This window comes from Schistocerca cancellata, chromosome 1 (genome assembly GCF_023864275.1).
Source record: "Schistocerca cancellata isolate TAMUIC-IGC-003103 chromosome 1, iqSchCanc2.1, whole genome shotgun sequence".
NCBI lineage: Eukaryota > Metazoa > Arthropoda > Insecta > Orthoptera > Acrididae > Schistocerca > Schistocerca cancellata.
Genome location: NC_064626.1, coordinates 1,153,914,400 through 1,153,928,732, shown reverse-complemented (window position 1 = coordinate 1,153,928,732; position 14,333 = coordinate 1,153,914,400). Strand labels below are relative to the sequence as shown.

The 14,333-nt window shown below is 42.2% G+C and overlaps 1 protein-coding gene across 1 annotated transcript in view; it reads right to left on the bottom strand.

Moving 5' to 3' along the window:
* LOC126093250 (serine/threonine-protein phosphatase 6 regulatory ankyrin repeat subunit C-like) overlaps positions 1 to 14,333 on the bottom strand; it is a 289,268-nt gene that overhangs the window by 161,667 nt on the left and 113,268 nt on the right. The window contains exons 5-6 of the mRNA XM_049908709.1: positions 13,992 to 14,300; positions 9,962 to 10,057 (exon numbers count right to left, since the gene is read on the bottom strand). Of these exons, the coding sequence (XP_049764666.1) occupies positions 9,962 to 10,057; positions 13,992 to 14,300 (405 nt within the window). The remainder of the gene's footprint in view (positions 1 to 9,961; positions 10,058 to 13,991; positions 14,301 to 14,333) is intronic.

Genomic DNA, 14,333 nt, shown 5'->3' with positions numbered 1-14,333 from the left:
CCATCTGTGTGGGGTTGCTTGTGTGTTACAGGGCTGATCATGCCAATTTTTTGTTGAACATCATTACAGGTAATGAAACATAGGTTCATCGCTTCAAACTGATAACAAAATAGCAATCCGGAGATAGGCACCACACAACCTTTCCTCCAGAGAAAAAGTTCAAAGCTGCACCCTGAGATGGTAAAGTCAGGGTGATGGTCTTCTGGGACTCTGAACAAATTATTCTGTTTTATGTTCTTCCTTGTAGTGTAATGGTCAACTATTAAGCATACTGTGGCACCCTCAGGAAACTGAAGAAATTACTTCAGTGTGTTCATCACCACAAAATGCAAACGAAATTCTCCTCCTCCATGACAACTCAAGGCCTCACACAAGTGTACAACACTCAAGAAGAGCTCACAAAACTTCAATGAACTGTTCTTCCTCATCCACCCTACAGTCCGGATCTTGCGCCTCCCAATATCCACCTGTTTAGCCCAATGAAGGATGTACTTATTGGGAAGCAATACATGGATGATGGGGAGACAAGACTTTGGCTCTGACATTGACCAGTAGAGTGGTACCATGCAGGCATACAGACTCTCCCAGCAAAGTGGCATAAGGCTGCCACAGTGAACAGAGTTAATGTTGAAAAATACGGTTTTGTAGGTAAGAGAGTGGAGAAAAATATTTTTACTCACATCCTACATAAACCAACCTGCTTTCAGAAGAAATGTGTTGCATTACTTATTGAACGCCCCTTGTATATTGCTAGGAACTAATTTTCTGGCCAAACATGCAGGTGACATCAATTACCAGCACAGGTTTATAGAGTTAAATGTTGGGGCATATAGCATGTGAGTGAAGTTTAAATGTTCACTTGCTGGTGAAAAAATGGTAACTAGCATACACACAGACAACAGTATTAGTGGCCCAGATGTAACTGACAACATTATAAATAGGGTGAATGATACCAAGGGAGTGATGAAGGAGAACAGGGGTGAGTTATTTCAGTTATTAATTATTTAGGAGTAAAGGAGATGACTCACCGAAAGGCAGAAGCACTGCATCATTGTTAGGTACACAAACAAATCGTACAGAGCTTTTCTAGCTTTCAGAATGCATGCCCTTTCTCAAGCTTGTAGGAAACACAAGCACATAAACATACACACACACTCACTCACATGCACTCATCTGTCTCCCTACATTGTGCTCAGTTGACTGCCAGCTCTTTCCTGGCTCATGGTGAGTGTACTGGGATGATGTGGGGGTGTGGGGTGGGGTGGGGTGGGATGGGGTAGGGTGAGGGATGGAGAGAGGCAGGAAGCAGGGAAGGGGTTGGGGGAAAGCGTCTAGCAGCTTGTGGGAGAGTGGGGAGTCACCTCTGGGCTACCTATGGGTACAGGTAGAGGAGGCAGATGGTAAACTGCTGGACACATGATTTCACAGTCTAAGGATTGAGATAACAGCACACAAGTAGCTGATGTGAAGATACAAAATGGGTAGAGGTACTGGCACACCTACGGGTGAAGGGGGGGGGGGGGGGGGGGCAGCAAGTTACCTTGGGTTTAGGCTAGTAAGGTTAAGAGAGTAAAGGATTTGATGTAAGGATATCTCCCATCTACTCAGCTCAGAAAAAGTGGTGGTAGTGGGGAAAATCCAGATGACACAGGTTGTGAAGCAACCACTGAAATCTCACATGTTGTGCTCTGCTGCATGTTGTGCCACTTGGTGGTCCAGTTTGCTTTTGGCAACAGTTTGGCAGTGGCCATTCATCTAAGATGACAGTTGGCTGGTTGTCATAACAATGTAAAACACTGTGCAGTGGCTGCTGCAGAACTGGTATATGAAAAGGCTGCTTTCACAGGGGGCCTGGCCTCTGATGCGGTAGGATAAGCCTGAGACGGAACTGGAGTAGTTGGTGCTGTATGGGTGGATTGGGTAGGTCTTGCATCGGGGTCTTCCACAGGTATGATCCCTTTGGCAGGGGATTGAGAGTGGATGTGGCACAGGGATGGACTAGCATGTTGTGGAGGTTAGGTTGGTGGCAGAACACAACTCTGGAAGAGGTTGGAAGTATCTTGGGTAGGACGTTCCTCATTTCAGGGCATGATGATAGGTTATCAAAGCCCTGATGAAGCACGTGGTTCACTCATTCCAGTCCTGGTTGGTATTGGGTGACAAGGGGGACACTTCTTTGTGGTCGGTTCTTGGGATACCTGTGAGCATCAGGTGTGTATGCAGATATGGTATGGGAGATCAGTTTGTGAATTAGGTCTGGAGGGTACTGCCTGTCTGTGAAGGCCTTGTGAGGCCTTCAGCATACTGGGCATGTAAGTTCTCATCACTGCAGATGCATCTGCCATGGGTGGCCAGGGAGTACGGGAGGGATTTTTTGGCGTGGAAGGGGTTGCAGCTGTCAAAGTGCAGGTACTGTTGGTGATTTGTGGGTTTTATGTGGACTGAGGTGTAGATGGAGCCATCTGGGAGGAGGAGATTGACATCTGGAAAGGTGGCACGGTGGGTGGAGGAGGATCAGGGGAATTGGGTGGGACAAAAGGTGTTGAGGTTGTGTAGGAATGAGGGTAAGGTGTCCTGGCCTTGGGTCCAGATTATAAAGATGTCATCAATAAACCTGAACCATACCAGGGATTTGGGGTCTTGGGAAGTTAGGAATCTTTCCTCTACATGGCCCATGAAGAGGCTGGCATAGGAGGGTGCCACTCAGGTGCTCATGGTCATGCAACAAATTTGTTTGCATACCTTCCCTTCAAAGACAAAGTAATTATGGGTCAGGATGTATTGGTTAGGTGTGCAGGGAATAAAGTGGTGAATTTGGAATCCGCAGGGCACTGGGAGAGGTAGTGTTCAATCACGGCAAGGCCATGGGCATGAAGGATGTTGGTGCACAGGGATGTTGCATCAACAGTAATGAGTAGGGATCTGGGGGCTAAGGGTGTAGGGATGGTGGAGAGCTAGTGCAGGAAGTGGTTTTTCTTTAATACAGGAAGCTAGGTTTTGGACAATTGGATGGAAATGTTGATCAACAAGGGCCAAGATTCTTTTGATGGGGGCACTGTAAGCAGCAGCAATGGAGCACCCAGGATTGTTGGGTTTGTGGATTTTGGGGAGCATGTAAAAGGTGTGTGTGTAGACTGTTGTTGGGGTGAGTAGGGAGATGGATTCAGGGTAGAGGTTCTGGGAAGGACCTAAGGGTTTTGGCTGGGACTGGAGGTTATGTTGGACTTCTGGGATGGAATCATTTTGCCAGAGCTTTTAGGTGGAGGTGTCAGCCAACTGCTGGAGGCCCACTGCCAGGTAGTCACTCTGGTTCATCATGACAGTTGTGGAACCTTAGTCTGCCAGGAAGATGATCAGGTCAGGATCCATTTTTAGTCTGTGTAGGGCAGTCCTTCCTTCTGTTGAAAGGTTGTCGTTCTTAGAGAGTCGCCTGGGGAAGGGTAGTGAGGTCAGGTTGGAAGTTAAGAATTCCTGGAAGGTGACCAGGAGACAGCTAGCTGGGAGTGTTGGAGGGTCACGGTTGGATGGTAGTATGAATTGGGACAAGCAGGGTTTGATGCTCGGATTGGATTGGCTTTGGTTGGAGGATTGGTGGAAAAGAAGCGTTTCACTGTATGAAGTTCGAGAAGGAGAGTAGGTCCTTCACAAGGTCTTTCAACCCTAGATGCAGGGCTTAATGTCAGGCCTTCGAATAGGACTGAAACTTCTGTGGGGTGAGGATTTTGGTGGAGAGTTTAATAATAGTGATCTGGGATTGTTTTGGCTCTAGATTTCATGAAGTGTTGATAGGGGCTTTGGAGGACGTGGTTAGTTGAAAACGTCAGCTAAGCAGAATCAGGGTGCTATGAGGGGCTGACAAGGAGAAACACTGTGGGTAGGATGGGGGTTGGACAATGGTGCCCCGAGGTGAAAGCTTTGTAACAGTATTTTGTGGAGGGAGTGAAATGGTTCAGGGATTCCTGTGCCATGGAAACATGTTTTGTATAACCAGGTTTGTGAGGGAAAGGGTCCACTGTGGAAGGGGGCGGGGCGAGGGGGAGGGAGGATAGCATTGAGGAGAGAAGTTGGTGTTGGATGTGGTGAGAAAAGGTGTCTGGTGGTTGTAGGGGGAGTTAAAAAATGTTGACAGGCGTGAGGAAAGTATGTCGCAAAGGTGAGAGGAAAGAAATGTATGAGAAAGAGATGGATGGGCAATAGAGGGAAGCTAAATAAAGAAAACAGTAATAAAGGATGGTGGAATGAGGTCTGGATTGAAGGAGTCACTTGGTGGTACAATAATTTGCAGAAAGTTATGGTTGAAAATTATGAGTTATTTAGGAATAAAGGTGATGACTCACCGAAAGGCAGAAGTGCTGCATCATTGATAGGTAGTCTAACAATAGGTACAAAGCTTTGCTAGCTTTCAGAATGCACTTCCTTTTTCATTCTTGTAGGGAGCACATGTACACAAACAGACACACTCACTCACATGCACACATCTGTCTCACAATATTGTACACAGTCAACTGCCAGCTCTTTCCTGTTATTGTGTGATTAGCAGGATGTGGTCTCAGACCAACCCAGGAAGATTGTTGATTTTGTGTACCATATGCAATCATGAGCCTATTAAGGAACAGTCATATCCTATACCCATGGTGAACAGGGATACAGTAAGGGTGAGTTTACTATAAAAGCTTGTGTGGAGCATCATTGAATTCAGCAGAAACTAGTAGTGTAATCTAATATTTGTAGTTAAAAACAAAGACAATACAGCCAGGACTGTACTGGCTGCAAGACAGTTAAATAAACATCTCAGTGCTGAAAAAATATCATCCTGGTAACAGAGATGAGCTGATTCAGAACTTCAGGCATGTGATTAATGTCCAGCACTGCCTGACTACTGGCTTGTGGCAAGTCCGTTTTACTGAAAACTGCTGCAAGTGCATGGTGTTTCCCTATGAAGGTAAACTGTGTTAATATAAAATGGTGCCATTTGGTCTGTTTTTATCCATAGCAGTGTTCATATGGCCACTAAACCACATACTAGGGCAACCACTAATGAATCTCAGTAGCAACCACTAAGTGGCAAGTGCATTGTTGCCCACTTGAGGAAGTCTTCTCCACACTCAGGTGGAAGGAATGAAATTAAAACTAAAAAGTTGTGTGTTCATTAAATCCAAACTCAACTTTTTAGGATATGAACTGTTGACAGAGGATACAACACCTAACTCTGACAATCTTGCTGTGATAGAAGAGTGTGCTACCACCCAAAACTGAAAACAACTTATATCATGTCTAGGGATTGTGTTCATTCTACTGCAAGTTTATTTACAATCATTGTTTAAATTCTACAAGACAGTGGGCTGCTAAAGAAGAACATGTCATGTCTAGAATGGGAGACTGTGAGGATGATTTCAATACAATAAAAGATAGTTTGTGGCATAGCAAAATTCTATACCATACTGACATGATGCTGCCTTACTGCCTGGCAACTAGGTTTGGATTTTGGTGTGGGTGGGATGTTGTTCCAGAGAGTGAATGTAGCAGGGACAACGGGGCACCACACTCTTTCATTTGTCAGTTGAATGCTATCAAAGCACAAGAGACGCTATGGAATTTCTGAAAGGCAGCTGTTCTCAACCGTGTGGGGTCTCATGAAGTTCTGGGTGTACTTGGATGCCTTGTGTGAAGTGCAAAATTTTATGTTTATGAACATTTAAACCAAATTGTTCATTTTTGCAGCACTTTGAAATCTTATCAACATCTAATTTGTACACCTATTTTTTTACATTAGTACATCGTTATTGATAAATGCAACATTTGCAAAACTCCTGAGGTCACTTTTAATATCGGCTGCTAGTTATTAATATACAACATGAACAGTAATGGTCCCAACCAACTATCATGGGATACATATGAAGTTACTTACACATGTGTTGATGACTCTCCATGCTAGATAAAAAACTGTGTGCATTCTACTGAGAGATCCTCAGTTCAGTCACACATTTTCTTTGACACCCCATTCAACTGAACTTTTATTAATGAGTGCTTTGCTTCCAGTCAAGAATTACTGCATCTACCTGTTTAAACTGATCTTCAAGTTTGTGCAACTGGTAACCCTGTGGCCTAAAGATATGGAATAAGTTCCCTCAGTTTCTCTGTAAGCCTTACCCACTTACAGGGCTTGTCAAAACCAGTTTTTATTGTAACTTTTAATTATATACAATTTTTTTTTTTCACATTTTGAATACTTTTTGCTCCGCATTTTGTTTACATTCATGTGATGTCACTAACCTTGCACTAGTAGTGAACGCAGCACATTATTGGAGGTTACATTCTTTTTATACTGAAATAAATGGATATATCTTATAATAGCCTTTAGTTTCAAATATTTACCATATCTTTCCTTTGCTATAGATCCTTTGTATGACCTTGAGTGAAAACTGTGGGAGCTGTCATAAAAAAGTAAGAAGTGGGATGAATTATGGGAACTACAGTAAATTGTTTCACTACAGCAGAAGGGGGCTGGGGGAGGGACATACCAGGGAGAACTCTGGAGAAGTCACCAACGCACTCTCCTGTAACTGCAAAATATGCAGCAGGAATAGGTCAACAGAGGAGCACAAAAGGAAGATCTGTACTCTTCAGGCACATTTGGATCAAGCTCGAAGAGAGCGAGTGAGGATTCAGGAAGGCAGTGGTGAGGGGTGTTGTTGCGAACTGGAAGCTGGTAGGAAGGCCAGCAGGAGGAGGGCATGGTCTGACAGTTTTGCTGTGTCTACCAGCAACAGGTTCCAGCTGCCAGACATGAAGGGAGAGGTGCTTCAAGATGGTGTACAAGTATGAAATGTGCAGTAGGCTCTGCACATGAGTAGGAAGGATAGGGAAGTAGCAAATCTTTGGCAGAAGAGACTACTCCATATTTGTGTGGTGTCTATTCTGTCAAACGTGTCCGACAGAACAGTCACCACACATATATACATTTAAAAATCCCTGAAGTTACATGGATGATGCTGAGACAAGCTATTTAATGTAAGACACATGGGGCTGCAAATGGTGGGAAATACCCCAAAAGCAGATGACAAATGTTGAATGTGTGACGTCACTAGATGACATAGCTCGCCACACATGCAGCAGTTGGGCTTCTCGATCATACTCTCGCTGGTAGGGGGCATTGCTACACATCGCTCTTCTATGCTACTCTGTATTCATAAATGTAAACTGATTCATCATAGTCTTAAATTACCACTACCAAGAGCACTACCATATCGCATCAGGTAATGCAAGAATGAAAACAGAGTACTCTAGCAGAGCGATGTGTAGTATTTTTCCATAACAGTGAGGGTAGGACCAACAAGCCTAGATGCTTCATGTACAGGTAGGTACGTTACATGGTGATGTCACAAGTTCAACATTTGTCATCCGCTTTTGGGGTATTTCCAAACTTTTAGCCCCCTCTGTCTTGTATTAAATTACTCATCTCAGCATCACCTACATTGCTCTGGGGTGTTTTAGATGTTAATAAGAACCACTCTGTAAAGTATATCTGCAGGCATGATTGCCTTCATAATTTCAGTGCAGATGCCCAACAGAAACAGTGCCTCTTGCAGGAATACAGGTCTAGGTGTGGGCAAGTATGTGAAAGGACAGTGGATGCTACTAGCATTGACAAGTTGAGAATATGAGTTGAATGGGAAGCGTGCTCAGATGGCCAAGGCAACTGCTCATGTTAAGTGGGAGATCTGGGTTCGAGTCCCAGTTTGGCACAAATTTTCAACTTTCACTATCGAATTATTTCAGTGCCTCAATGTGGCTGGTGTCGGTCTCTCCTTCGAAGGGTGAGAGCACTGCTGCCATGTAATAGTCATGGAAGAGGTGTTGGCCCTCAGTTACAGAAGAAGTTAGGGGAGGAGTATCAGATTACCAACATTTTTGAGTGTTGGGCTAGACCAGGTGATTGAGGGTTTAGCACCCTTGTGTAACAATTTCAAAAAAGATGATCAGGCTGTGACAGTGGGTGGAGCAGGGCACAGCTCGGATGGGTACATCAGTGGTGAACTGAATAAGATGCTTCCCTAACTGGTGGCAGCAATGTGAGACATTTTGCTGTTACATCAGCATGACTGGCCTCATTTTGGCAGTGCTTTATGGCAAGTCAGTGAGCAGCTGGAGATGGTGCTGATGACTGCTGATCAGGAATAAATTACACTGGTGCCAGTGGGGACTACCGGGTGATAGTACTACAACAGGCATGGTCTGCACCTTAAAAGGACTGGGAAAGGGAGGTTGATGGACTTAATTACTGAGAGTACAGCAGTTGGGTGGGCACCACATATGGTCAAATACCTGTTGTCATAGATAGGATGACTAGGAAAAACCATGACAACACGCTCCCCTCCTTTAAGAGTAACTTAACCAGTTTTTGGGATTTCCTCGTCCTGTATGCAGAAGATGGAATGTACCACACAGGTGTGGGCATACTCCATATAAATTTTCTCAGAATTATCTATTCTTCAACAAAACATGCAATACATCAAAAATGTTCACCAGCAGGATGGTAAGCTAGAGCAATGGTGTAGAGATACTGAAAAACAGCCTATTGTGCTACCATCATGTGAATGTGCAAATGCTTACTATAGACGTACCTTAAAGGGTGGAGGATCACATATTTATATCAGAGGTGGCACACATTTTAAAGTTAGATCAGATCTGATTACAATTAGTGCAAATAGACATTTTGAATTTGTGGCTGTTGACTTAACAAAGCTACACATTAATTAATGTTAATACTAATCATGAATGCATATCCTTCAAACCGACTTAATATTATTTTGAGAAAAGAATCGTTCAAATGATCTGTGGAGAATGCAACTAACAAATTACCTTACATGAGATGGCATCATTTGCATATGTGAACATGTAGTACAGTTCATGTCAATGTGGTGTTCATTGCATGCTGCCTTCATGGTGCTGCAGTTTCAGTAAGGCAGATACGTACAACAGAGCCATCTCAGATAGATTCCACATGAGCCTATCATCTGTATTTGAAAGATAAGAATTGTCAGAACTGCCAGCCACAAATATCTGCTACAGTTGACAGCCCTCAATACAGCTGGAACTATTTCTGTAAATGTCAACTTGAGAATAGATCACTACTCAACAACAGAAATATAAAAATAGATAATTTGCAGGTGAGATTACTGATGACATTATTTAGCCAAAGGCTATCAAACACCCCCTCCCTGCCCATCAACCCTCTTCCATATCCAGCCACAAAGCGTTTTTGAGAAGGACTTTGCCTGACATCTCAGCTGCTATCTTTCTCTTCTATATAAATTCTTCCTGCTCACTGTGTATTTTTATAATGTGGCTACAGATTGACCCTCATTTTTGTATTTCAACTGTATAACAAATGGAGAAAAATTAATGCTATGATTATTATGAGGCCAGCCAGTGTGGCCGATTGGTTCTAGGCACTACAGTCTGGAACCGCGCGACCGCTATGGTCGCAGGTTCGAATCCTGTCTCGGGCATGGATGTGTGTGATGTCCTTAGGTTAGTTAGGTTTAAGTAGTTCTAAGTTCTAGGGGACTGATGACCTCAGAAGTTAAGTCCCATAGTGCTCAGAGCCTTTTTTTTATTATTATTATGAAGCAGTGCATTCTGTGTGTACTTGTGAATCATTTGGAAAGCTGTTGAAAATACTCTCTAAACATTAGGTGACATATCATCGAAATTGAAGAGACTTCTTGTCACCTACAAGAGGGCTGCAGAGAAATATCACAAAATTCGTCATGAATAAAGATATAAATTCTGACAATATGAAATGATTATCATTTCAGTATTAATTTTTTAACTGTGTCAGATGCTATTTTGAAAACATAAAAGCTCAAGTTATATATCATTTTTTTTACAAGGAACTGAAAATAATTAATATATAAAATTATAAACAGTACTGAAAACTTTGTGGTTATTGCCTTACCTCATAACAACCTGCGGCTACATGTAAAATTTGATTAAGCACATCTTTGCTATAATGTGAAAAACTAGCTCCAGCTTTTAACAGCAGCCATGTTTCCTGAAATAAAATTAGAGACTGTATCTAAATCATTTCCTTAATGAGACACATTGAGTTACTGAGAGGCACAATTAAAAGACATTTATATAAAGCTTTCGGCCACAGCCTTCATCGGCAAAAGAGAAACACACACCATTCATACACAGAAGTAACCACACCTCAAGTACACATGAGTGCCAGCTCCAGCGTCTCAGGGCTCAAATGCAGCTATCACATGGGATCCAAGCAGCAATCTGGAGTGTGTGGAGAAGGGGTAGGGACAGTAGTGTATGGATGGGGAGAGAGACAAATGCTGTCTGGTGGAGTCTGCAGGGATTAGAATGCCAACAGGCACTGCAGCAAGAGGTTGTGAGGCAGGGGGTGGGGAAAAAAGGAGCAATAAAGGAGAGGAGTGGGGAAATACGGACAGATGAGTTGGCAAGGACAGCAACTAAACAGAGTGGGAGACAAGAATGGGGAGGAGATGAGAGGAAATGGGGGTGGGGGGGGGGGGGGTGGACTGTTGGCTGGAGGTTGTGGAGACAGTACGTCAGTGTAGGTGGAGATCGGGATACTTATGGGAGCGGAGAATGTGTTGTAAGAATCTATATCTACACCTATATACATACTTCACAAGCCACCATATGGTGCATGGCAGAGGGTACCCTGTACCATACTAGCCATTTCCTTTCTTGTTCCACTCGAAAATAGAGCAAGGGAAATATGACTCTCTACATGTCTCCATGTTGCTGTTGTGGTCTTCAGTCCTGAGACTGGTTTGATGCAGCTCTCCATGCTACTCTATCCTGTGCAAGCTTCTTCATCTCCCAGTACCTACTGCAGCCTACATCCTTCTGAATCTGCTTAGTGTACTCATCTCTTGGTCTCCCTCTATGATTTTTGCCCTCCACGCTGCCCTCCATATGAGCCATATTTTCTTGTGTCTTATCTTCATAGTCCTTATGTGGAACTTGTGTTGGTGGCAACAGAATCATTTGGGAATCAGCTTCAAATGCCATTTCTCTAAATTTTCTCAATAGTGTTTTTCCTTCATAACACTTTCATGTTGTTCAAACCTAGCAGTAACAAATCTAGCAGCCCACCTTTGAATTGCTTCAATGTCTTCCTTCTTTCCAACCTGATAGGGATTTAGCATTTTTTGAAAGCTGGCCGTACAAAGCTGGTACTGCAAAATGCTAAACCTCTATTCAGGTTCAGGTCCATTGATGACATCTTCATGATTTATACTCAAGTCCAAGGCAGGCTATCTTCATTCCTTCACAATCCAACACCTTCTCTCTCATCCACTTCACATGGTCTTCCTCAACCCCACATCCCACCTTCCTAGATGTTGACCTCCTCCTCTCCGACAGCTCCATCTGCACCCCTGTCTACATTAAACCCACCAACCACCAACAGTATCCGCATTTGGACAGCTGTCACCACTTTCACACCAAAAAATATCCCCCATTACAGCCTGGGCACCTGGGGACAGCTTATCTGCGGTGACAAGAACTCCCTTGCTCAGTTTTCTTGGGTCTCACCAAGGCCTTCACAGGCAGCCACTATCCCCCAGACCTAGTCCACAAATAGATCTCCCGTACTATTTCCCCCTCATATCCCCAACCCTCCCACCACCCCCAAGAACCAGCCACAAAGGATTGTCTCTTCATCAACCAGTTCCACTTCAGAATGGAACAGCTGAACCACATAATTTGCCAGGACTTCGATTACCTGCCATTATGCCCTAAAATGAGGGACATCCTGCCAGAGATATTTATCACCCCTCCTAAAGTGATGTTCTGTCACCCACCCGACCTCCACAACATCCTATCCACCCCTATGCTGCTCTCAATCCTAACCCCTTGCCCACAAGGATCACATTTCTGTGGAAGATCCAGGTGCAAAACCTGCCCAAACCACCCACCCAGCACCTCCTATTGCAGACCTGTCACAGATTTATCCTACCCCACCAGGGGCCAGGCCACCTGTGAAAGCAGCTATGTCATTTACCAGCTCTGCTGGAATCATTGCACAGCTTTTTATATTGGTATGACTATTGGTATGACTATGCCCAGCCAGTCATGTTTGCTGATGATACTTCAATACTGCTTGAAAAACAAAATGTGGGAAAAATTCCGGATGGTGTTATAAACACGCTAAACAACCTAGATACATGGTTTCAACAAAATGGCCTTAAACTTAACTTTTCAAAGACCCTGTTTACTCAATTTAGAACAAAACAATCAAAAATCAGTGACATCAGTATTGTACATAAAAACCAAATTATGGACAAAGCTCAGTCTATTAAATTCTTGGGACTGAACTCGGACAAAAATCTAACCTTGCGAGCACATATAGATTATTTAACTGCAAAATTAAACAGCCTTACCTTTGCAATGAATATACTTAAGCTGCAGAAAAGTAGTGTACCACAGTTACTTTGAATCCATAATTAGATATGCTTTAATTTTGAGGGGAAATTCAAGCTACATGTCACGAATCCTGCTAGTTCAAAAAAGAATCATTAGAAAAATGTGTGCTGTCACTCCAAGAATATCCTGCCACCCATTATTCAAGAACCTAAAAATATTATCTATCCCTGCATTGTACATATTTGAAATTATCATATTTTTACGTAATAACCCTGAGCTAATGGAAGAAAACCATTTCAGACATATGTACTATAGCCACAAAGAAAATTTCATGCTTCCAACACATCACTTAAAAATCTACCAAGAGACACCCCAGTGCATGGGAATGAAAATTTACAATGAACTCAAGGGTAGAGATAGACTGAGCATAGAGATAGGTTCACTGATGAGAAAACTATATGATCTCTTGGTGGAAAAATGCTATTACTCAGTTGAGGAATTTATGAACGATGAAATTGCCATTTGGTTAGTGTGAATGTTTAACGTTATAGCATTGTGTATGATACTGTATATATATATATATATATATATATATATATATATATATATATAAAGATAATGTACTATTCATCATAAGAAAACCAATTAAATAATATTACTATGTCCAATATCAACTGGTACTGGTAAGAAGTAGTGTTAGGGAATTATGTAATTATGTATATCATGAGTCTAAAATTGATGTGTCTCCTGTACAGCATGATTGGATGATCTGTAAATGTATGTTATGAAACAAATAAAATACAAATACAAATACAACAACCAGGGATTTTTGGAATCTGATCTGTGCCAGTAAACAAATGTCCATCAAAACAGTCATCACTTAAGCCAATGACAGCCACGTCATATGCTATGTGTAGAACTAAAAGAAAATTAATTTAAAAATGTTACTCTTGAAGTATACAAGTCATCTTGCTCTCTCATGCAGTACATGGAAATTAAGATAATAAAAAAATATGAAGTCATAACTGTTAGAACCTGTGCTTCTTATGTAAAAATAACACTATCAATATTACAATGTTCCTGCTTGCTATTTATAATACTGTATGATATTCATGTATATTTTCTATTGTCTTATCCTATGTAATATGTATTTCTGTATTGACTTATCCCACCTCAGTTGTACAAGCTTCTGTACTGATCTGATACACAGGACAAATAATAAAAAAAATAATCTATTTATTTAATCACACCAGTTTCATACACTGGAACCTGCTTTACCACAGCGAAATACACATTAACAATGTAACTTTCTTGCACAACATGAAATTTTTGCTTAATTTAGATCACTTTTTTACTACACACTTGTTTCAATGCATGATTTTGTAAACATGATATTCTTTAGCTATACTTGTTCCTCTTCCACCCTACTGTTATTAATTAACTGAAAAAGTTAGATTTACTCAAAATTTGCCACAGTTTTGTGTCATTTCTTCCCTTTTTCAGAGACAGATGATGAGAAGATAAGGAAGTGAATTATGCTAACCCAAAAGATACTCCACATATTAAATTGAGTCCCTCACCCGTTGACGTTCTTCCTCTAATGTTATATCCAAAGCTGTCTTGCCATCTTTGCCACGCATGTCAGGATTTGCACCTCCCTTCAGAAGAAGTTCTAGTACGCAAGGCATTTCAGAACTGTACCGAAAAAATGAGAGTGCTTGTATTGTAGCAGGTTGCCCTTTCTTGTCAATGCCATCTCCAAAACTGGGACATCTTTTCTGCAAGCATGTAAAATTATCTGTAGATCCAAGTGCTCTGTGGAGTGCTATTCTGCCAATCACATCGACAGCTGCAGTGTCTGCACCAGCATCAAGAAGGAGCTTGAAGCACTGCAGAGAAAAGAAGAAGAATTAATGCATTTT